Genomic DNA, 21,549 nt, shown 5'->3' on the forward strand with positions numbered 1-21,549 from the left:
TTTACATATAAAAATAATAATTTTATGAGTATGATAAATTGGATTTAAACAATTACTTTAATATTATTATTAAAATTGTTATTAAAACTATTTTTTATAAATATATTAGTTAAAAAATATTAGAATTAATTTAAAATTAAATTTAAAATAATATTTTTTTAAAAATGTATCTTTTAATCTCTCAATCTTAAGACCATATTATACGAATTGACTGCTGGATGAATTCTTGCCCGTGTAATTGAATTTCTAAGTCTTCTAGAAATGAGAAAGATAGAAATTGGAAATGGCATTTGGTTGAACGTCGAATAGGAAAATGGCGTGCGCCATAGACTTTTTATAGGTGCGCCCACGTTTTTCTTCTTTTGTGTTGGCCGGTCCACTCCTACCGCCGAAGCTTCTGTTGAAAAAATTATTTTTTTAAATATATTTATTAAAATATATTAAAAATTAATAAAAAATTAAATTTAATTATTTTTAATAATAAAAATATAAAAATAATAAAATAATTTTTTTTAAATTATTTTTTTAATAATATTTTTATTCAAAAAAATTATTTCAAACACTCAAATTCAATGGCAAGCGGGGCTTAAAACCGGTGGGTGGCGCACAGAAAAATACAAAACCACACCGGCTGATCACGTGGCTGATGTCTTGATGATACCATCGGCCACGCTTCCTTTTAGGCAATGTAATATTCTACTGGGCGGGTCCGCAAGTTGTCGTTAAATTACTAACAACTTTGTCATCGTTGCCTTCCTTAAGATCCTTGTGCAAGGCCTAGCAATATCAGGACCGTTCATCTTTTGTAGAGTCAGCCCCTCTTTAATCATCAAGCCAGTTCACAGTTTCCTTTGCTAGTTTCCAGTTGCCGAGTATAGTACTGAGTGCTGGCCTTAGAAAAAGAAAGAAAACAAGAACTATCTATCTGCAACGCAATTGTTTACAACATAGACCACTGCTTTGAGCTTTAGCAAGAGGGGAAATACAAGGTAGCTGCGATTACCTGCTGCTTTTCTTCTCCTTTCTCTTGGTTTTGTTGTATCATTGCAGCTTTTCTCAGTTCCTTGATCTGTATTTTTGCTGCTGTGATATCTCGCCTCTTACTATTTCCAATTTCTCTTATTTGATTTTTTATATTTCTTCTTCTTTTTTAGATCTATCGATTTCAAACTGAATTCATCCATTTCGCTTCTTATTTTCACCCTTAACTTTGTTTTAACTTTGTTTTGTAGAGGAAATAAAGAGAAATTAAAGAGAAAATTTAAAAAAAAAAAAGAAAAGAGAATAAATTTAATTTATTCTATATTATTTGAATAAATTATTAAAATAAAAAAGAAATATAATTTTTATTGTAGGAGAAATAATTATTATATTTTTATTTTTTTTTCATTTTTATGTTATAATAGAATATTTAAATATTTTATTCATTATTTTTCTTAATTTTTTTTTTATTTTCTATCAATTTAAATTTAAAGAGAAATATTATTTTGTTAAAATTTCAATTCATTCCTTCTCTTTTCACTTTCTTTCTCTCTAATTTTCTCTTTAATTTGATGTCTAAATAAAAAAATTTTAAAAAATAAAATTTCTTTTCTTTTCTATTCTCTACGTTACTCTCAATCCAACAAAGAGTTAATCTCAATCCCATTTCCTCATCATGCTAGAAATTTCTTGAATCAACCACAAAACGAAACCATTTCATCCATCTGTATAATTAGCTAAAATTATAACTTTGGTTATTATTTTTAAGTTCTGAAAAATAACAAGTTCATGTATTTTATATGTGGTGTGATGGTAGGTATTAGCGTATTTGGAATTAGAGTGAATTTGAAGAGCAAATGGCCAACATAGACATCGAGGGAATCCTAAAGGAGCTGCCTGAAGATGGGCGTGTCCCAAAGTCAAAGATCGTGTGCACGCTTGGTCCTGCTTCTCGATCCGTCCCTATGCTCGAGAAGCTTCTCAGGGCTGGCATGAACGTTGCCCGCTTCAATTTCTCCCATGGAACCCATGAATATCACCAGGAGACCTTGAACAATCTTAGAATTGCCATGCAGAACACACAGATCCTTTGTGCTGTCATGCTCGATACCAAGGTCTCTCTTTTGCTTTTATATTCCAGTTTTATTTTCATCTTGCTATTGCTTGTGCTACATTTGATTGACTGTGTCAATCTGGCAGCTTTTCTTTTGCTTTTATTCATCATCATCTCTTCTTTTCTATTGCTTATATATGTGTGTATGGCCGTGAAGGAGGCATCACATTTAGACTGTGGGGAGAGAGCAATTTCTTTCAGTAATAAATTCGGCACAATCTGAGGCAGGGGGAAATTTGATTTATAATGTCAGCTACATGCCAAAACATTGATACATACATATAAAATAAATCAATTCAATTTTTCAAACATCAATGTTTTGGTCACAAAAGACCCTGTATACATAGTATGGAAATTTCAATTATTTATGAAGTATGTGTTAGACACCACAAATAACCTTTTGGGCATGAGATTGTTTGCATTGGTTAATTGTTACATGCATACTTGGTGAGCACGGATGACTTGGTAAAAAGTAGATTCTCACAGCTTCTGGGATTTACAAATTCTTTAGAAACATTACATGATTTGCATACCTATGTAGTGGTCAATTGGCACTGAGGTTGAAACTAAATTTTTTTAAAAATCCTTTTAGATTTTGTGAAAAACAGTTTCAATCAGTTTGAAGCTGCTTTTTAGTGTTTTTGAAGTTTTTATGACAGAAAATGTCACTCAAATCTATCTTAAAAATCTGTTTTAATTTAATCAACACATTCAAGATATTTTTTCTAAGATTTTATTTTTAACATTGGATATGAGTGACTATGTATATGCAAGACATATGGTAACGTTGTGGAGAAATTGTCTTTGGAAACAATTTACAATTCTGTTCTGATTGATTAAATAATTATTGTAACATCATTTTTTGTATGCATGGTTTCTGAATGTTTATTAAATGAAAGGTTTTTTAATACCCTGTGGAGAGAGAGATTACAATTTACAGAAACTATTACATTTTGAGTTCCTTTTGCTGGTGCTGGATAGATTACTGTGTGCCTGTCGTCCTTTTATTTCCCCTTTCTAAGAAGTTAAAAATCGAAAATTTCAATTGCTATAAAGTGAAATAGGGGATTTGCTCTGAACTCTTATCTTGTGGGCATTGGATGTTTGTTACTCTTCGTTCTGGCCTATTATACTGATGCATTACATGTTTCCACATTTTGCACAAACAGCAGAGCGAAAAATCTTTTCACTCAAAAGATTATGTTCTGAAGCATTACGTGTTTCCACATGTTGCACAAATAGTAGAGCGAAAAATCTTTCTCACTCAGAAAGATTATACTCCGTTATTCATCCAGGATTAACTATTCTGATAGGCATTCCTTTCTTCTTTTCTGTGGTAGGGACCTGAGATTCGGACTGGTTTCCTGAAGGATGGAAAACCTATTCAACTGAAGGAAGGTCAGGAAATCACTGTGACTACTGATTATGAGATCAAGGGTGATACAGAGATGATCTCCATGAGCTACAAAAAACTGCCTGTGGACGTGAAACCTGGAAATACCATATTGTGTGCTGATGGAACAATCACTCTGACTGTTTTGTCTTGTAATCCGGAGGCTGGAAGTGTGAGGTGCCGCTGTGAGAACACTGCAACACTAGGTGAAAGGAAAAATGTTAATCTTCCTGGTGTTGTGGTGGATCTTCCAACACTGACAGAGAAGGATAAGGAAGACATCTTGGGTTGGGGTGTTCCCAACAAGATCGATATGATTGCTCTTTCATTTGTTCGCAAGGGTTCAGATCTTGTTCATGTGCGAAAGGTTCTTGGGCCACATGCCAAGCATATACAGTTAATGTCAAAGGTACAATCCCTATCTGTAGAGGCACATGGTATGTAACTTGTGCCCCCCTTTTGGGATTTTGTACTTTGCCTAGATGTGTCTGTTTGCTAATCTATTCCATTTAAGAAATTAATTTTGATTATTGTTATTGATAATTGTTACACTTCTCTGTAGAAGTTTTATTTGGTTGGTTAGATAATTGATTGCTTCGGTTTTCCTTAGGTTGAGAACCAGGAAGGAGTTGTTAACTTTGATGAGATCTTGCGGGAGACTGATTCATTCATGGTTGCTCGTGGTGATCTTGGAATGGAAATTCCTGTAGAGAAGATTTTCCTGGCACAAAAGATGATGATATACAAGTGCAATATTGTGGGCAAGCCTGTGGTTACTGCGACCCAGATGCTTGAATCCATGATTAAGTCTCCCCGACCAACCAGAGCTGAAGCAACTGATGTTGCTAATGCTGTTCTTGATGGTACTGATTGTGTTATGCTTAGTGGTGAGAGTGCAGCTGGGGCCTACCCAGAGCTTGCTGTAAAGATTATGCGTCGGATTTGTATTGAAGCAGAATCATCCCTTGACTATGGAGCTATCTTCAAGGAGATGATAAGATCAACTCCACTTCCCATGAGCCCATTGGAGAGCCTTGCGTCCTCAGCTGTACGAACTGCTAACAAGGCAAAAGCAAAGCTCATTGTAGTTTTGACGCGTGGAGGGACAACAGCTAAGTTGGTAGCCAAGTACAGACCAGCTGTCCCAATCCTGTCTGTGGTTGTCCCAGTCTTGACGACTGACTCGTTTGATTGGACCTGCAGCGATGAGACTCCAGCAAGGCATAGTTTGATATATAGGGGCTTGATTCCTATTCTGGCAGAAGGGTCTGCCAAGGCTACTGATGCAGAATCTACTGAGGTTATTTTGGAAGCTGCATTAAAGTCAGCGACCGAGAGGGGGTTGTGCAAGCCTGGCGATGCTGTTGTTGCACTCCATCGAATTGGAGCTGCCTCAGTTATTAAGATATGCATTGTGAAATGATGTCAGATATGCTGAATGCCTTAGATATGGCTTGGAGAGGCAGTTGCAAGGAATGGACGTTTATAATAATAATTATATTTTTTGGGACCTGTTGTGGGGTCACTGAGGGATTTAGTTGTTTACTATGACCTCACTCTATGTTATATGAGACTTGAATTGTCATTTTAATTATGTATTGTCAATGGCGTGTTTAATCATATGTTCTTGTGGCAAGTAGAAAACTCAACATCCAGGACATCTAGGGGATATCTGGTTACATGGCTGATCCTATGAGATTTCTCTCTAGCTGCCATGCGGTTTTTGAATCTCAACTCAGTTCAGATGAAGAGTTTAGGGGAGAAGAGCTTCGCATTGGTAAATGAGGATCTGAATTCCGTAAGTGGAAGGTAAAGATGATGCTGCATAAGCAAGGCTTATGACAGGTTTGAGCTTTCAAGTTCATCTGTGCAATTTCAAGGAGAGGTGGCGATTGTTGTTGCCATGTTACGTTCAATTTTTGGTTTAGGAACATCTTATAAGAGTACTATGGGAAACTATCATGTCATATTTGAAAAATCCTATGTTGGTGGGGAGCCCTGCACTAGACCTACTACCATATTCTCAATATGATGGGCACTTTAAAAAAAGTTTATGTATCTGCCGGCCTGCCTTATGATGACCCTTTGTTGTAAAAAGCCAGGAGGAGGCGTTTCATACAATTTATTTTGGTTCATGGCTTTGTTATTTGTGTTAAATTTCAGACCGCGTTACACTGGTCCAACTTTTTTTTTTAATTGCTAATAAAAGCATTACACGGCCCTTTGGGCATCAAAAGCAAGAGAACGGGAGAGAATGGAAGGGATCGCAACTATCCAATTACAAGGGAGCTGATTTTGAGTTTTAACTTTGCAAGGCAGTGAGCAAAACCATTTCCTCGTCTTTTGATATGAGAAAATTAGACAAACTGAAATTGTTGGCCTAGCTGAAGATAGCTCTAACTGACGCTTGAATCTCCCAATAGTCAATATTATAAGCATTTTTAATAGCTGTTACCAAAATTTCTGGATCAGACTCTATAGGGATGGATGCACATTCCATGGATTTGGCTAACTTTAAAGCTTCTAAAATTGCTTGAGCTTCCCCTTGAAGTGCAGAGTTGCAAAATATATCCTTAGCCACTCCATCTACAAGATTACTCTTGAAATTTCTGGCCACTAAACCCACAGCTGCAGTCGAAGATCCAGGTTGCCAAGCCACATCACAGTTAAATTTAAGCTTACCTCTATCAGGAGGACACCAAACTTATTGGGTCTCAGCAGGCTGCCCATGGCAGGAATTCCTTCGGGATGAATCATCATTATTTGACCAATATTGAAGCTCAGTAATAGTTTCCTTGATGCGTTTAGCTGTAGTCATTGAATTGGGGATACAAAATTCAAAAACAGCCCTATTTCTTTCCTTCCAAATCTGCCAAGCTGTGATGGCTACTACAACTAAAAGATCGAGTGAAACTACCTTCCTTAATAGAAGCAACCTTGATAGACCACCATACACAAAAAGACTTAAAGCCAACAGGTTCTGGCTTAAAGGCACAAGGGCTAGCAAACCATGATGCTTTTGCATGATTACACTAAAATAAAGTGTGCTCAACTGACTCAATCTCTTTACTACAAATAGGACAAACTGAATTTACCTTCATTCCTCTATTTTTGAGGTTCCCCCGAACTAGTAGAGCATTTAGCATAGCCTTCCATAGGAACACCTTTACTTTAGGTGGGATTGGGAGACTCCAGGTTACTTTCCACGTTTGAGCCGGTGTAGTATAGGACGTTGTTGGCCTAGAGAAATAACTTTCCAACTCTTCCTTCGCTAATAACTTATAACCCGACCGGACGGAATACTTGCCAACTAACCCCCTGCTTTGCTAAACTTGCTACATTAAAATGGTGAAAATCTCTAAACCCCAATCCTCCCATAAATTTTGGATAAGAAGCTTGCCTCCAACTAACCCAGCACATCCTCTTCTCTTTATCTTTCCTGCCACACCAGAAGCTTGAGATAGAGCTGTTTAGTTGACAACAGAAATATTTCGGAAATTTGAAGATTGCCATAGCATACGAAGGAATGGCACTGAGGACTGATTTGATAAGAGTCTCTCTACCTGCCTGAGAAAGTAGCTTCTGCTTCCAAGCTTGAGTTTTTGATAAGATTTTATCCATAATGAAAGCCAAAACCTATTTCTTCGATCTACCCCAGATAGATGGAAGGCCTAAGTACTTCTCTGATTCTCTTATTTCATTCATGTCTAACAAATCCCTAATTTCCCTCTTGAGGTTAAGTGGAGCTCCCTTACTGAAGAAGATACTAGATTTCTGGAAGTTAACCCGCTGTCCAGTTGCTGCTGAATAGGTTGCTAATAGATCTTTAATTCTCTCAGCCTCCCTTCTTGATGCCTTCCCAAACAGTAAAATATCATCTGCAAAGAGAACATTTGTGATCCTTGGAGTGTATCTGTTAACTTTGATGCCGTGCAAGTTCCCTTCTTGAACTTCCTTTTGAATTAAGCATGATAGACCCTGCTCAATGAAAAGAAACAATAATGGCGAAAGTGGGTTCCTTGGCGGAGACCCCCAGTAAGCATAAAAGGTGAGAGGGAGCTCCATTAATTAAGATTGAAAAAGAAACAGTGGAGACACGTTGCATTACCAAATTCTCCGTACTTCCTTGCCTGATTTTTGTCTCCATGAGGAAAGTAATGGAGGGGAGGGGCAGAACTTATTCTTGAGCTCTCTGAGAGCTCGAACTGCCTGGCGTTGCACGAACCCCTGGCAGTTCCAAGATATAGTTGTCATGCTACCCTTGGTGGCTTTTGGCCAGCCACCCTGGCCTCAGAATTATCATTAACAGGATCTTCTGCTTTGTTTTTTGCCCTTCATCTTTGCGCTTTTGCTTTTCTTCATAATTAGTCCCCTCTTCCGCATAAGAAACTTGGGTAAATTTCACTCGTAGTACATGAATTATAGGATTGATAATAGTATGATACATAAATTTTAAATTTTTACTTAAAACCTTTCAAATTATAATAAAAATAATTTTAAACTCTATATAACCTGCAATAGCCGGTTTAAAGGTAAAATGGTGACATGATACATCTCTTCTTTCTCCTACATTATGTATTTCCTCACACTCTTTCTCAACTTTATTTTATTTTTCTCTCTTGCATTCAATACTTTCTTTGTCCTCTCGACTCATTCTACATCCTCTCTCACCACTTTGAAGAGAACTTCATCCATTATCTATTTAACAAATTCTTTTATTTCTTCGGAATGTGAAGACTCTAGTGTGTAGAAATGCTTTAAGCTGCAAAGTATACCATATCGGAATTGTGGCTTAGTAAAGGAGCAGGATCATGTTACTGCATTTGCCATTCACCCAGAGAGAAAAAAAAAAGACAATAAAATAAGACTTGATTTATGGAAATGAGAAAAAAAAAGAAGTAGAATAGAAAAATTGCAAACAAAAATTCTCTCAAGATCTATAAATAAAAAATTCCAAAAATATCTTTAAAAAAATAGAAAAATAGTCTTTGCTCCTTCAATGTGACAATCTCTCATTTTGAATCACCTTCCATACTTTCCATGGCCTTCAATCATGTTGGTCTCGTATCAAATACCAAAATATGACTAAAAAAAAAGGAAAATAAAAAAGAAAAACATTATTCACATGGGCTTCTTCTCTCTCACTGCATACCTCTTTTGGCAAATATCATCAAACTATAAATTGTTACCCACCAAAAATTCCAAAACGAAAAAACAAAAGAGAAAAAGAGGAAAAATAATTAGAACCCAACAACAAGGCATATAAGGAAAGAAAAGAAGAAAAAAAACCTTCCAATAGAACCCAAATTAAGAAAAAAAAACCTAGTCTTCAACATGGCAAAAAATCTAGAATTAAATCAAGGCAAGGAGAAAGGAGATTATTGTGTTTTTGGTTAAAGTTATTTTTATGTTAATTGATTTTAAAATTATATATACACACACACACAAACACAATCGATGAAAGAGAAATTAAGTTAAACCTGATGTGTCGGATGTTTTGGTTGTGGAAGAAACCTGTCTAGCAGAAGCCAGTAAAACTTAACTTGAGGAAGAAGAAGTCACTACCCAAAATTTGATGTATACTGCATCTTTTATGAAATTAATTTTTGGATAGGTGTATGTTGTCTTATTCTACAGATAAAAAACCTCAAGTTGATGAAGACGTAAAAGTTAAGCGGATGAATAGGTTGAAACAACTTAGATCTAGATGCTCTTATAATACAATTACTAAGGATGGAAGTGGATGGATTTCAAAGCCGCAAGCGAGAAAGATGAAGGAGCCGAGAGAATGAATAGTTGGGAGGATGAAGAAGGCCTTGAATGCAAGAGGGAGAAATAAAATAGAGATGAGAGAGAGTGAGAGTGATCATGGTGAAAGAGAAAGAAAGGGAATAGAAAATTTTTAAACTTATTTTAATGTGATATATTATCATTTTACCGTTAAACTGGCGATTGTAGGTTCCATAGGGTTTAAAATTACTTTTCTTAAAGTTTAAAAGGTTTTAAGTTAAAATTTGAAATTTATGTATCATATTGTTACCGATCTCAAAATTCATGTATCATAGGTGAAATTCACCGGAAGAAACTTGCCCAATACTTTGATTCTCTACATGAGCTCTCCTTTTCCACCTCATCTTTTTGGAATTTGGGTTAACCATACCAGTTTGATTTTTTGGATTTTCAGTCATAGCAGAAAACAATCTCTCTTTTAGAGGAATAGGTGTATTTGCTTGAGAAATAACACCCTGCTCTTGATCGCTCGGGCCTTTTAGGGGATGCTCAACTCCTATAATACTAGCTATCTCAGCTGGGCTTGGACCAGCTATGATATTCTCTGGTTTTTTAAGACTGCAGGCCAGGTGGACTAAAAGATTAAAAGGTTTAGGCTCCAGTATTAGTAAGTCGGGAAAAGTGGGCTTTCTAATTTGAATTTGTGTTAGAGAAGCCCTGATCCCTACTTTCCTCATTTCCTAGTCGAATTGGGCTTGTGGATGACTAGAAGGTAAATGAGACTTAAGTGGGTTGGACATCAAGCTAATTCTCCTCTTCTAGCCCACAAAGGAAGATAACATCTCTACAACTTTTCCATTTTTATCTTTTGGGCCACGACCCGGATTCTGGGTCGAACCGGCACTAAGATTTAGATCAGTATAAAGCCTCCAAAGCTCGTAGTAAGCTTAACTATTCATAGCCCAACCATAAAGCCTATAACTACAGTCCAATTTCAAAAAAATAAACGAACAAAATCAATCATAAATTGGATTATCTAATAGAGAGATCTCAACGTACTCGATCTGTAATCACAAATCATTTTAATTTGGGGAGGTCAGCTCACCCTTACAATTCTCAAGCAGACAAAATGATCAAATGGGAGCTCAGCTCCCTCACACATCTCACATGTCTATATAATAGATTTACAACTTCAAAAGAAATGAATAATTACACTCTGCACAAGATTAAAACATTTCTAGCAAATGTAGAGCTTTTAGATTAAAAACAAGAAAAGAAAAATATAATTAAATAGCTGCTGGTAAACCTGCGAAAACGGAAGTAAGTTAATTTCAAATAATCCTCATGTCACTTGAGGAAAAATAATTGAATAAATTGAGCGTTCGACTCATAGAGTAAGATATTAATTTTAAATATAATTTTTATAACTATCTAAAATTAATGCATCACTAAGTATGAAATGCAACATATATAAACATATTCAACCAAATTCAAACAATAATTTGAAATACTCACACGCCTGTATGTCACATCACTATATATAAGTATGGGAGTTGATCCCATATAACGCTCTTTTAATCTAATACCTGTCAGCGAGTTCAACTCGAATCAAACTTTCTCTTAATAATCCAAATGCGGGAGTCAGCGATATCAACTTAAAGCCGTACTCACCCCGACTTATTCACAAAAAGGATCGGGTCCTAATAAGTCAAGTTTTAGTCGTTCTACCCATCCTACTCATATCTAATATCACACCATAGGCACATCGACACACAAAGCTGGCTCTGGTTACCTAAACAATTTTATTATGAATTTATTAGCATTAACACAAAATAAGGATTTAAAGAGTTAAAAGATACCATAATTTATGCTGAAAATTTGACAAAATTTTTTATGTACCTAAAACTTACCTAACCTGCAAAACAACTCAAACAACATTTTCTAATCAAAAGGCCTTAAGCTTACAACATAACAACATCATAATACCCATTTTGGGCTGCACAACAACCAAAATTCACTTATTTACATTATTCAGTTATTAAGCTTAAAACTAATATTTTACAAAAACTATCTAAACTAACTCCAAAAATTTTATAATCATGCCTCCTTAACAATACTATTATATTAATATAATTGAAATTATAATTTTTCAACGACCTTTGAATATTTTATAAATTTTATTCTAAACTAAACATCGATTAAAATGAGGCATTTAAAGTCCAAATTTATTTATATCAATTCTGACACATAAAATATATTCGGGGCTTTTGAAAATAATGAAAATCACTGATACTGATTCACTATCGAAGTAGACCCCGCAGCCTATGTATCTAATCCAAAAATACAGTCTCCATCATCAATGAAATTTCTTCCAAATAAAAACACTTACATGAAGCTCACAATACCAAAAATTAAAATATAATTTTTATTTAAAAAAGTTCGGATGTTCCATTTTGTATCCATAACAGTGTTAGCATCGGACCTTTCTGCTCTGGATCTCGATTTCTCTGTTCTCCTGTCTCTGTCATAAATGCACTTCACAGGTTGCTCCTTAGCAGTCTCAGAAATGGCTGCCTCCATTTCCAATACATGGGAGCAGCGTGGAGTGGTGATCGACCCGTTCAGCATACAGAGTGGAGCTTTCCCTTTTTTAAGGTGTAAAGGTTCATCAAGCAGTGGGTTATGGTTGGGCGATTCAGAAGAAAAGCTCACTTCTCCCTTTTCCAGGATCCTTAGGATCCTCACAATTAATGCGATTATCAGGTCTCCGTTGGATAGAGAGAGTCAAAGACTTTTGCGCGTCTTCTACACGCGCTCTTGCTTGCAGCAATTTGGAAGCCGCCGGATCCTTTTCTATGGAAGCAGCCGGTACTCTAGGGGGGAGTGCCGGTTTTTATTAGAGGAAAAGCTGATAACACCTGATTATCTTGACTCTGGGTTAGTTTTGCGGCTAACTAAGCTCCAAATCTCAAAGGGTAGCCAAATTCTCCTCCATGATTCAAGAACTCCGCCCACTCAATGCTATTTCTTATGATGTGCCCAGTTCTTCCACAAAAATAACAGAATATAGGGAGTTTTTCATATTTAAATTTAATCCACTCACTTCTAGATCCATCTTTGGTATGGTGGAAGCCCGTTAACAACGGCTTATTGACCTGGATCCAAACCTTTATCCTGAAATAGGACCTCCACTCTGAAACTATTTTCTCAAATTCATCAGTCTTTATCAAACCTTCAAAGAGTCCCCCATTTCTTCTGGCCTTTTCGTCATTCCAGGTGCTGGGTGGGAGGCCATGAACTTGTATCTAGCAGCCATTAGTAGAGAAATTCACTTCTTGGAGTGGTGGTAGAGAAAGGATTGAATGATAATAAGGCTGAAGTTAAAAGTAGAGAAAGAGACTTGGTCGAAGAAAACAGAGGACTCCTCAATAAGGAGAGAATTCTATTACATTGGACCACTTGCACTAGATTAATGTTTTTACTCCTCCCTTTTTGTGAGCCTGATAATTTAAAATGTTTTAAACAATTCTTGGACTTTCCAAGCATGTGCTGGTGATAAAATTATTTAATCTGCTTTATTATTTAAATTCCTAATAAAAAAGGGAACAAGGTTCTGTCTTCTGAGACTATTCCCCATACTGTATTAAGTGTTCTGTGGTGGGTCAAATAGTATGGCATTGGCAGCTGATTCTTATCATCCATCTAGCCTAAGCTGAATGAAATAACATTTTGGTACATTTGCATTATCATTTGTAATGGAATCATTGTACATTTATTATATTATTTAATAATAAAAATCTATTTTAAAAAAATTAATATAATAAAATATTAATTATATAATATCATTTGCTGTAAAAATAATATAATTGATAAAACAGTTTTATATGGAAATGCTAGATATTGACTATATCAATTGAATGAATTTTTAATTTTTAGATTAGATTATTATAAGAATTAACTACATTTAATATAATTTCGTCTTAAATTAAAAGTGATTGTTTGAGTTTTAGATTGATTAGATTGCTGAAATCTTTGAATTATTGTAATTGATTGAGTTGTTGATTAATTGATTGGCTGAATTATTGGGACTTTTCTCTATCATTTATAACAACATTGACACTGAAAATGTTTAGAACCTATATTACTTCCTCCATGTCTAATAGTTATCTCAACTACTATCCATTACTTCGTTAATTAGCTCAATAACTTTCCATTTAATCAATAACTTTTGCTAATTAAATATTTGGTAACTAATCTGATAATCAATAAATATTTATTTCAAATTTCATAATTAAATTAATATAATAAAATTAATTAAATTAATATAAAAAAATTAATCTGATTAATCACATGTCTAAAAAATAATTAATGTGTTAGAATAATAATTTTTTATATAAATAAATATAATTAATTATATTTAAAATAATGTAACTATTATTATAAAATAATATAATTATAATTATTTTTTTTATATATTTATCTTTTATTCTTAATACTAATAATTATTATTGTCACACTATCATTATTATTTCTATCACTATCACTACTACATTATTATTATTATTATCGTTATAATTATTATCATTATTATTTAATCACTACTATCATTATTATGGTTACTATTATTGTTTAATTATTTATTATTAATATTATAAATTAATTAAATATTAAATAATTATTATTAAATTATTTATATTTTTATTTTATAAATATATGACAACTTTTGTCGTCAAAAGGAAATGTTGGGATTCTTCCCTATAAATTATAAAATAATGAAAATATGTATCTTAGAAATTTCAAGAAGCTTAGATAGGATGGGAGTGGACCTTAACTAGGAGCCTTTGATACGAGAAAGCAGATAACGTCAGCGATTTTGCCGTGACTTGTGTGGTACAAAAGGAAATAAAATTATGCACCGACTCTATACAAATCGGATCAATTAAATCGCGATAAATCAGTTTTCTATGTAAAGAAACTTTAATTCACTTAAAGAAACTTAATTAGGCCACAAATCACGATCGAATCAACTAAATCGTGATAATCAGTTTTCTATATAATGAAACTTTGATTTATATAAAGAAACTTAATTAGGCCATAGTGTAGAATATTTGTTTCCTTTTGGCACATGGAAAATTTTTTAAATATTATTCTACTAAAAAAAGGGTTATTAACTAATTAAGATAATCTGATTGATTTTTTTTTTATTTTAGAAGTATAAAAAATAAATTTATTTTGAATTTCAATTTTTTATATATTTATTTTAAATTAATTATTTTTACAATAAAAAATTATTATTTGCAGTAGTGGCAAAATTCAATAATAGCTGCAATATTGAATTATAGGTTGGACTTGGACTCCCTATGTAATAAAAAAAATTACTATTTTGCAATATATAATTATTAATTATTATTTAATTAATTGAATTTCCATTAAATAAAAAGCTATGATTATGATAATGATGATGATCTGTGTTTGTCCTGTAGGATAAAAATTAGATCTTGACTGCTCAAATATCAAGTCCAAATGCGTCTATAAATATTAAATAGTAAACACAGCGACGCTTATTAACCTCTGCTGCTCACTTCCTTTTGCCAAAAAAAGAAGAAATAGTAAAAATGGAGAGATCTTCTGTTCTGGAAGTGGGAGTGTGTTGCTTGTTGCTAATATTATCGACTTCAACAATAGCATACGCAACAAAAACTGCCAAGTACAGTGATAGACTCAGACGGAATCTCCTTGCGAATGATCTCGGCATAACTCCTCCCATGGGGTATGAATTTCTTTACTTTTCTTCCTTCCTCACTTGATAGAGTAAGTCGGAGGGCGGCCCTTCGTCACCGCCGGGTTCTGTTTCTCTAAATCATTTGGTTTCTTTTCTTTTTCGCTGTGCTGTCTCCGTTAGATCAGAATCAGATTAAGATTATGATTATTGTCTTCATTTTCGTTACTTTAACTCATGATGCTCATTCTAAATAATATAAACCTCCCAAGATTCTACGCCGACTCCATTATTATTATTATTATTATTATTATTATTATTATTATTATTATTATTATGAAATATTCTTTTCAATAAAAGTAATTGTATTAAAATTGATAAATCTTATAATGGGTGGATGTAGAGATTTAAATATTTAATTTTTCTTCTTTTCTTATGGAATGAATTTGCAAGAAAATAATTTAAAGAATTCTCACCTAATCATGAATTTTATTTATGTTTGAATAAATTATTTTTTGAAGGTAGTCTAAACATGATAATTATTAAAAAAAATCATCAAAAAGGGGTAAAAGGTAATGAGTTAAATATTTATTACTGAATTAACTTTATTTTTACCACTTGGGTTGTTTATGGAAGTAATTGGAGCTTAGATATAATTAAATGCAGAGTAATTTTGGTGGCAAAATATAAATATTACCGTGTTAAATGTTTTATTTAACTAAAAATGAAATTTTCGAATATGGGAAATTGGAAATTACTCTGTTCTCATCTCTTTTCTCAAATTTTAAATAATCATGTCCTTCTCATTGTCATTTTTCATTAATGATTCCTTAAGTCGCTTGACACAGGTGGAATAGTTGGAATCACTTCGGTTGCCAAATTGATGAGAACATGATCAAAGAGACTGGTAAAGTTCACCATTGTGATTATATTTTCCCTGTGAATTTACATCCTGTGTTTATTCTATGAAGTTCATACCTCAAATCTTATCACAAGCAAGCAAGCATATTAGTCATTAAACACACTTGTTGCAGTCAATTTCCATAGAAAAAAAAGCAACATTTCACTGATAGTAATTTTGGTGTAACAGCTGATGCCTTGGTTTCGACCGGTCTTCATAAACTTGGTTATACATATGTTAACATTGGTAATGTTGCAATTGCTTTCTCTTTTAATATCTTCAAATTTCTAGAGATTGTTGATTCTTTCGAGCAATTTCTTGCATGTGCAGATGATTGCTGGGCAGAAATAGCTCGTGATGAAGAGGTTTGAACTTTCTTCCTCTTTTCTTCTTATTGTTCTCCACTGGGCATGGAAATAAACACCAATTCAAATTTTAGGGAAGGCTAGTGCCTAAGAACGCTACATTTCCATCTGGCATTAAAGCGCTGGCAGACTATGTTCACAGCAAAGGTCTTAAATTAGGAATTTACGCAGATGCAGGGTAATGTGATTCTACCATATGCCCTAGATTAAATATGCGGAACATGTTTTTCCCCTTAAATTTTCACAAGACAGGTGCATCTCATTTATTTTGCAGGTATTTTACATGTAGCAAAACAATGCCGGGTTCACTTGGCCATGAGGAGCAGGATGCTATGACTTTTGCTTCGTGGGTATGAATTTACTGACTTGTATTTTTATGGAAAGTCTTTTTATTTTTTGTTCGTTTTTAAACTGGAAAGCAATTGAAAGTCCAACAATACATTTAGGAATGATAAAATTATGAATCAATTACCAATGCAATTACGAATCAACTACAAATACCATACCTTTTGTACTCTGTATTCAAAGTGATGGTCAATGTTTGCAGGGAATTGATTATTTGAAGTATGATAATTGTAATAATGATGGCACAAAGCCAACTGTTAGGTAATTACCCTGCCAAAAGTATTCTTTTTTTTGTTTACTGTGGTCAATAATTTTCAGGTATTTAGACTGAAGGGATCTGTAATTTCCTTCTTTTTATAGATATCCTGTCATGACTCGTGCTCTGATGAAGACAGGCCGTTCTATATTCTTCTCACTTTGTGAATGGTAATCCAATTTCAATGACTGGCACTGAAGCTCTATAGTCATTTTCATATGCAATTTTGTTTATAGTCGTCTTCATATACTTTTGTTAGGGGAGACTTACATCCTGCTCTTTGGGGTGGTAAGGTGGGAAATAGCTGGAGAACAACCAATGACATTTCTGATAATTGGGAAAGGTACAACTGGTTTTCCAGTAAGTTATGTTTGATAATGGAAATCCCGTTTCAAAAACCTTGATTGCTATTTTTTTTTCTTTTTGGCAGTATGGTCTCCAGGGCAGACATGAATGAAGTTTTTGCTGACTATGCAAGGCCGGGTGGTTGGAATGGTTTGTAATCAATATAGTGGCAAAGTTCAGTGATACTGTTACATCCTCATTTGAGTGTCTTTATGGTTTGAACAGATCCTGACATGCTTGAGGTGGGAAATGGAGGGATGACAAAAGATGAATACATAGTCCACTTCAGTATATGGGCCATGTCCAAGGTATAGTAGATGATGTAATCTTCTTGATACCCTGTCGAACCCTGCATTATACCAAAGCATATTTTGGTTACCTTGAATGTTCTGTAGGCTCCCCTTCTTCTTGGTTGTGATGTGAGGAATATAACAAAAGAGACTATGGAAATTGTTACCAATAAGGAGGTTATTGCCGTTAACCAAGGTGATGATGTATATGTTGATGCAAATGTCTTTTTGTTTTGGATGGTTTTGCATCTGCTTGTGTTATCAACAATTTCTAAATCCTGAATTCATCCTCATTATTTATGACAGATCCACTTGGCGTTCAAGCAAAGAAGGTTAGGATGGCAGGTGATGTTGAGGTAAATTTAATGATCAGTAATCTCAAAATTAGTCACCATGTTTGGATGTTTATGATAGTCTATTTCTTTTCTCAACAGATTTGGGCTGGGCCCCTCACAGGCTACAGAGTAGTTGCTTTACTACTCAACCGAGGCCCTTGGCGCAGTTCGATTACTGCCAATTGGGATGACATTGGAATCCCCCCTAAAAGTTCTGTTCAAGCAAGAGATGTGTGGGAGGTATTTATTTTATTCAGTTTTTAGCTAGCCTTAGCAGCATATTTACGTTTATCTCCGATCAGTTATGCTGAAATGAGTGCTAAGCTCTCAGCATTTGTTTCTAACTAGTTTTTGAATGTCTGATGCAGCACAAGACACTGAAGGCACAATTTGTGGGGAACATAACAGCGACTGTGGAATCCCATGCATGCAAGATGTATATTTTGAAACCTATTTCATAGGTTGATTATATCAATTACCATTTGCATTGGAATGTCTAAGATGGAACGAGTATATGTGTTAACATGTTTTATTGGAAATTTTGAACTATTCTATCAAAATCCAAATAATAATTATTTAATTAGCTGTCTTGAAAAGGATATTAGTCACAAATGATTACTCTTTCAGGAGGATTTGAGAGTGCAATTTCGGGATTGTTTTAGCTTGTGATGATCATCCAATTTAGGTGACTACGGTTCTGATGCTCTATAGTCATCTCACGAAAAAGAAATTAGTATTAAATGACTTAATCTACCTAAAAATTTCTTAACCTTCATTAGCTGTTAGGTTGTTGGCAGTTTTTTAAGGTTGTATTCGTTGGTATATTAGTAGGGTTTTATTTGGATATATGTATTGGATTTGTTTTAGATGAGTATTGATTATGATGAGATTTATATTGTATTTTAAAAAAGTTTTAGAAAAAATTATTATTTAATTTTTATATTTTAATAAAATTAATTATTTAATATTTATCTGTTTTGTAAAAAATATTTTATGTATTTAAAATATTAAAAATGTTTTTTACAAAATAAAAGGAGCCTAAGTCTCTTTATTTGGATAAATATATTATTTTATTTTTATTTTTTAGTTCGTGAACTATTTATTTTTACTAATATTCAAAACTATTTTTTTTTCAATTATTCAATTGCTATAATTTGAATGATACTAATACTTAGTTTTTGTAATTTTAAATCTATCAATTGTTTAGTCTCTAAAATTTAAATAATATAATTATTATCTCTTTTGACTTGATTAAAAGAAAAGTAATTTTAAAATAACAGCATAGATTAAATAATTTATATTTTAAAAAAGAGAGATTAAATAGCATTTTTTTAAAAAAATAAAATAATTAATTTTACTAAAATATAAGAACTAAAAGGTGATTTTCTCAAATTTTTATTTTGTTAACATATTCTAAAGTTGTATGCAGGCATTCCACTGAAGTTTGAGCAGCATAGGCATAACTTTCAATTGCCTTTTATTTGTCATGTTGATTATCGAGGGGGCAGGCTAGCTATTAGCAGGGGGGAGGGCGGGCGGCAGGGTGTGGGGGTTAAAATAACAGCATAGATTAAATAATTTATATTTTAAAAAAAGAGATTAAATAGCATTTTTTTAAAAAAATAAAATAATTAATTTTACTAAAATATAAGAACTAAAAGGTGATTTTCTCAAATTTTTATTTTGTTAACATATTCTAAAGTTGTATGCAGGCATTCCACTGAAGTTTGAGCAGCATAGGCATAACTTTCAATTGCCTTTTATTTGTCATGTTGATTATCGAGGGGGCAGGCTAGCTATTGGCGGGGTGTACTTATGGGCGCCATCACCACCACCACACCTTTCCTCCCCCCTCCCCCCCACCCAATGCATAAATGCTTCCCTTTCTTTTAGCGTCCTTCTTGCTATAATATGTCATAGGAACATAACAATAGGAAGATTGATGTAATAAAACTTATGTCCACATATATCATATGAAATTTAATAATATAGTTAGGACTGCCAATAATTACATGAATTTCTTAGCTTTAGAAACTCATCTTCATGTGTATAACAATTACTTAATAACTAAAATAACAAAAGCTAAACAGTGCCTATAACATTTATCTTTAGGATAATTAATATTTACGTTTATCTAAGAAGACTATGCATGCTTAGTTCTAGGGTACTATTTTTTTTTTCCCTTTTTTCTAGACTAGCTAGGCCTAGGGTACCATTTTCAAATGCCATTTTGGTTTAAACTTTTAAAGCCCAAGTCTTGTCTTTTGTACATTGCTGCTATCTGCTAAGCAGTAAGAATGGAAAAATGGTTAGCGATTTTTCAGTGAAGAAAAGCATAAGAAGCATCTTCCATCTAATATGGATAGTGTAACATTTAGCTATTGTTTCCTTTTAATCTTTTTATTCTGATTAAAACTAACCATTTTCACTGTGACGTTAATGAGCCTTTAATTAAAGAAACAGATGATTGCTTGATACTTATGCAAGTAAATACCATGGTCTGTTTTTACTTGTGAAGCTAGTTGGTGGAGCAACTGTATATATAATATGTACCACAGCAGATGCAGTAGTGTTGAGTGGTCTTGCTGCTGTAGGCTATACATATGTTAATATAGGTAAGAAAATCATTATAAAAGTCAAACCCTTCACCGATTGCTTCTTTCTCCTTTGTATTCTGAAAACAACCTTGTATTTTTAGTTCTCAACCGTTGTAGGACACCTTTTTTAAGATACAGACATTTATTCTAAATGCTATGTTTTTTAAATAACATATAGAATGTCATTGTCTGTCATGTTCTTTTAACTTAATTAATTTCAATGCTTGCATTGCAAGGAAGAACTTACTGTAGTTTATTTTTTTTTATTCTTTTTTTTTTACCTTAATGGAGGATTCAGTTTCAAATATTAAAAGCATATCTTCATAAGTGTTCCAAAGACCATAGTATATTAGCCCAATTTAGCTGAATCTGGAATTGTAGTAGAAACTGGTAGTTCAATAAACTTAAGCATATTTCCATGTTTCTTGCCACTGCAGTTAGAATAGTGTGACAATGGTCCTATTGCAATGCTTTTTATGCATTATTCAAAACATTGAACGTGGGAAAATTAAAAGATAGTCCTGACTTCTCATGATTGCTTTGGATCAGATCCTGACATGCTTGAAATGCATTATTCAATCCACTCGTCAATTCAGGACCAACTTTTTACTCATGTGAATTCTCATGCTTGTAAAATGTATGTTCTCACACCCTACAAAACTACCATATATTGGGAGAAGCTTCTGGTGGCAAATGTAGATGAAGATGCTCATGTATTTGTATGGAATGAGACCTAAACAAGACAACAAAGTTGTACCTGATAACTTTCATCTCCTTAATAATTAAATTAAATTAAGCTATGAGTCCTTAATAATTAAATTAAATTAAGCTATGAGCATACTATATTAAAATGTAAAATGTGTTCATTATTATCATTTCCACTATCTAAACAAATTAGCTAGTATTTTAATCCGACCTCCATACTCCATTATTATTAGTTTTAAAAGTGTGCCATTTATTGGTTGTTTGACTTTCTCTTCTTCCAATATTCTTTCCTAAAGTCAACAAATACTTTGCCAAGCGCATATTCTGCATTTAAAATCATAAGGAAAGTATAAAACTTCAATTGAGTTGCTTAAGATAAACCATTATCATGCTTGAGAAAAACACAAAATTAACACAACCATGGATGAGTTCCTGTCTTTCTGGATGGCTAGAGCACCATTTCAGAAGATCCT

The 21,549-nt window shown here is 33.5% G+C and overlaps 2 protein-coding genes across 2 annotated transcripts; both read left to right on the forward strand.

The window, feature by feature from the left end:
• Window positions 1-712: 712 nt before the first annotated feature.
• On the forward strand, window positions 713-5,108 carry LOC110661544 (pyruvate kinase, cytosolic isozyme). Its single transcript, XM_058152459.1, has 4 exons — window positions 713-989; window positions 1,799-2,096; window positions 3,436-3,897; window positions 4,099-5,108. Exons 2-4 carry the CDS (start codon window positions 1,839-1,841, stop codon window positions 4,909-4,911), a joined length of 1,533 nt encoding a protein of 510 aa, XP_058008442.1. The 5' UTR covers window positions 713-989; window positions 1,799-1,838; the 3' UTR covers window positions 4,912-5,108.
• A 9,649-nt stretch (window positions 5,109-14,757) lies between these two features.
• On the forward strand, window positions 14,758-18,354 carry LOC110661560 (alpha-galactosidase 1). The gene is made up of 15 exons (XM_021820229.2): window positions 14,758-14,988; window positions 15,786-15,844; window positions 16,028-16,084; window positions 16,169-16,203; window positions 16,278-16,381; window positions 16,478-16,553; window positions 16,751-16,809; window positions 16,909-16,974; window positions 17,064-17,147; window positions 17,235-17,299; window positions 17,375-17,457; window positions 17,545-17,635; window positions 17,746-17,795; window positions 17,874-18,014; window positions 18,143-18,354. Exons 1-15 carry the CDS (start codon window positions 14,834-14,836, stop codon window positions 18,233-18,235), a joined length of 1,218 nt encoding a protein of 405 aa, XP_021675921.2. The 5' UTR covers window positions 14,758-14,833; the 3' UTR covers window positions 18,236-18,354.
• The last annotated feature ends 3,195 nt before the right edge of the window (window positions 18,355-21,549 follow it).

The sequence above is a fragment of the Hevea brasiliensis genome, chromosome 1, assembly GCF_030052815.1.
Source record: "Hevea brasiliensis isolate MT/VB/25A 57/8 chromosome 1, ASM3005281v1, whole genome shotgun sequence".
Lineage (NCBI taxonomy): Eukaryota > Viridiplantae > Streptophyta > Magnoliopsida > Malpighiales > Euphorbiaceae > Hevea > Hevea brasiliensis.

Excerpts from the sequence above, each read along its gene's own strand:
- LOC110661560 (XM_021820229.2), top strand. The coding sequence starts at position 14,834 with ATGGAGAGATCTTCTGTTCTGGAAGTGGGAGTGTGTTGCTTGTTGCTA. Across the intron at positions 14,989-15,785 it reads GGCATAACTCCTCCCATGGG|GTGGAATAGTTGGAATCACT; the intron begins GTATGAATTTCT and ends CGCTTGACACAG. Across the intron at positions 17,458-17,544 it reads GTATATGGGCCATGTCCAAG|GCTCCCCTTCTTCTTGGTTG; the intron begins GTATAGTAGATG and ends AATGTTCTGTAG.
- LOC110661544 (XM_058152459.1), top strand. The coding sequence starts at position 1,839 with ATGGCCAACATAGACATCGAGGGAATCCTAAAGGAGCTGCCTGAAGAT. Across the intron at positions 2,097-3,435 it reads CTGTCATGCTCGATACCAAG|GGACCTGAGATTCGGACTGG; the intron begins GTCTCTCTTTTG and ends TTTCTGTGGTAG. Across the intron at positions 3,898-4,098 it reads ATATACAGTTAATGTCAAAG|GTTGAGAACCAGGAAGGAGT; the intron begins GTACAATCCCTA and ends GGTTTTCCTTAG.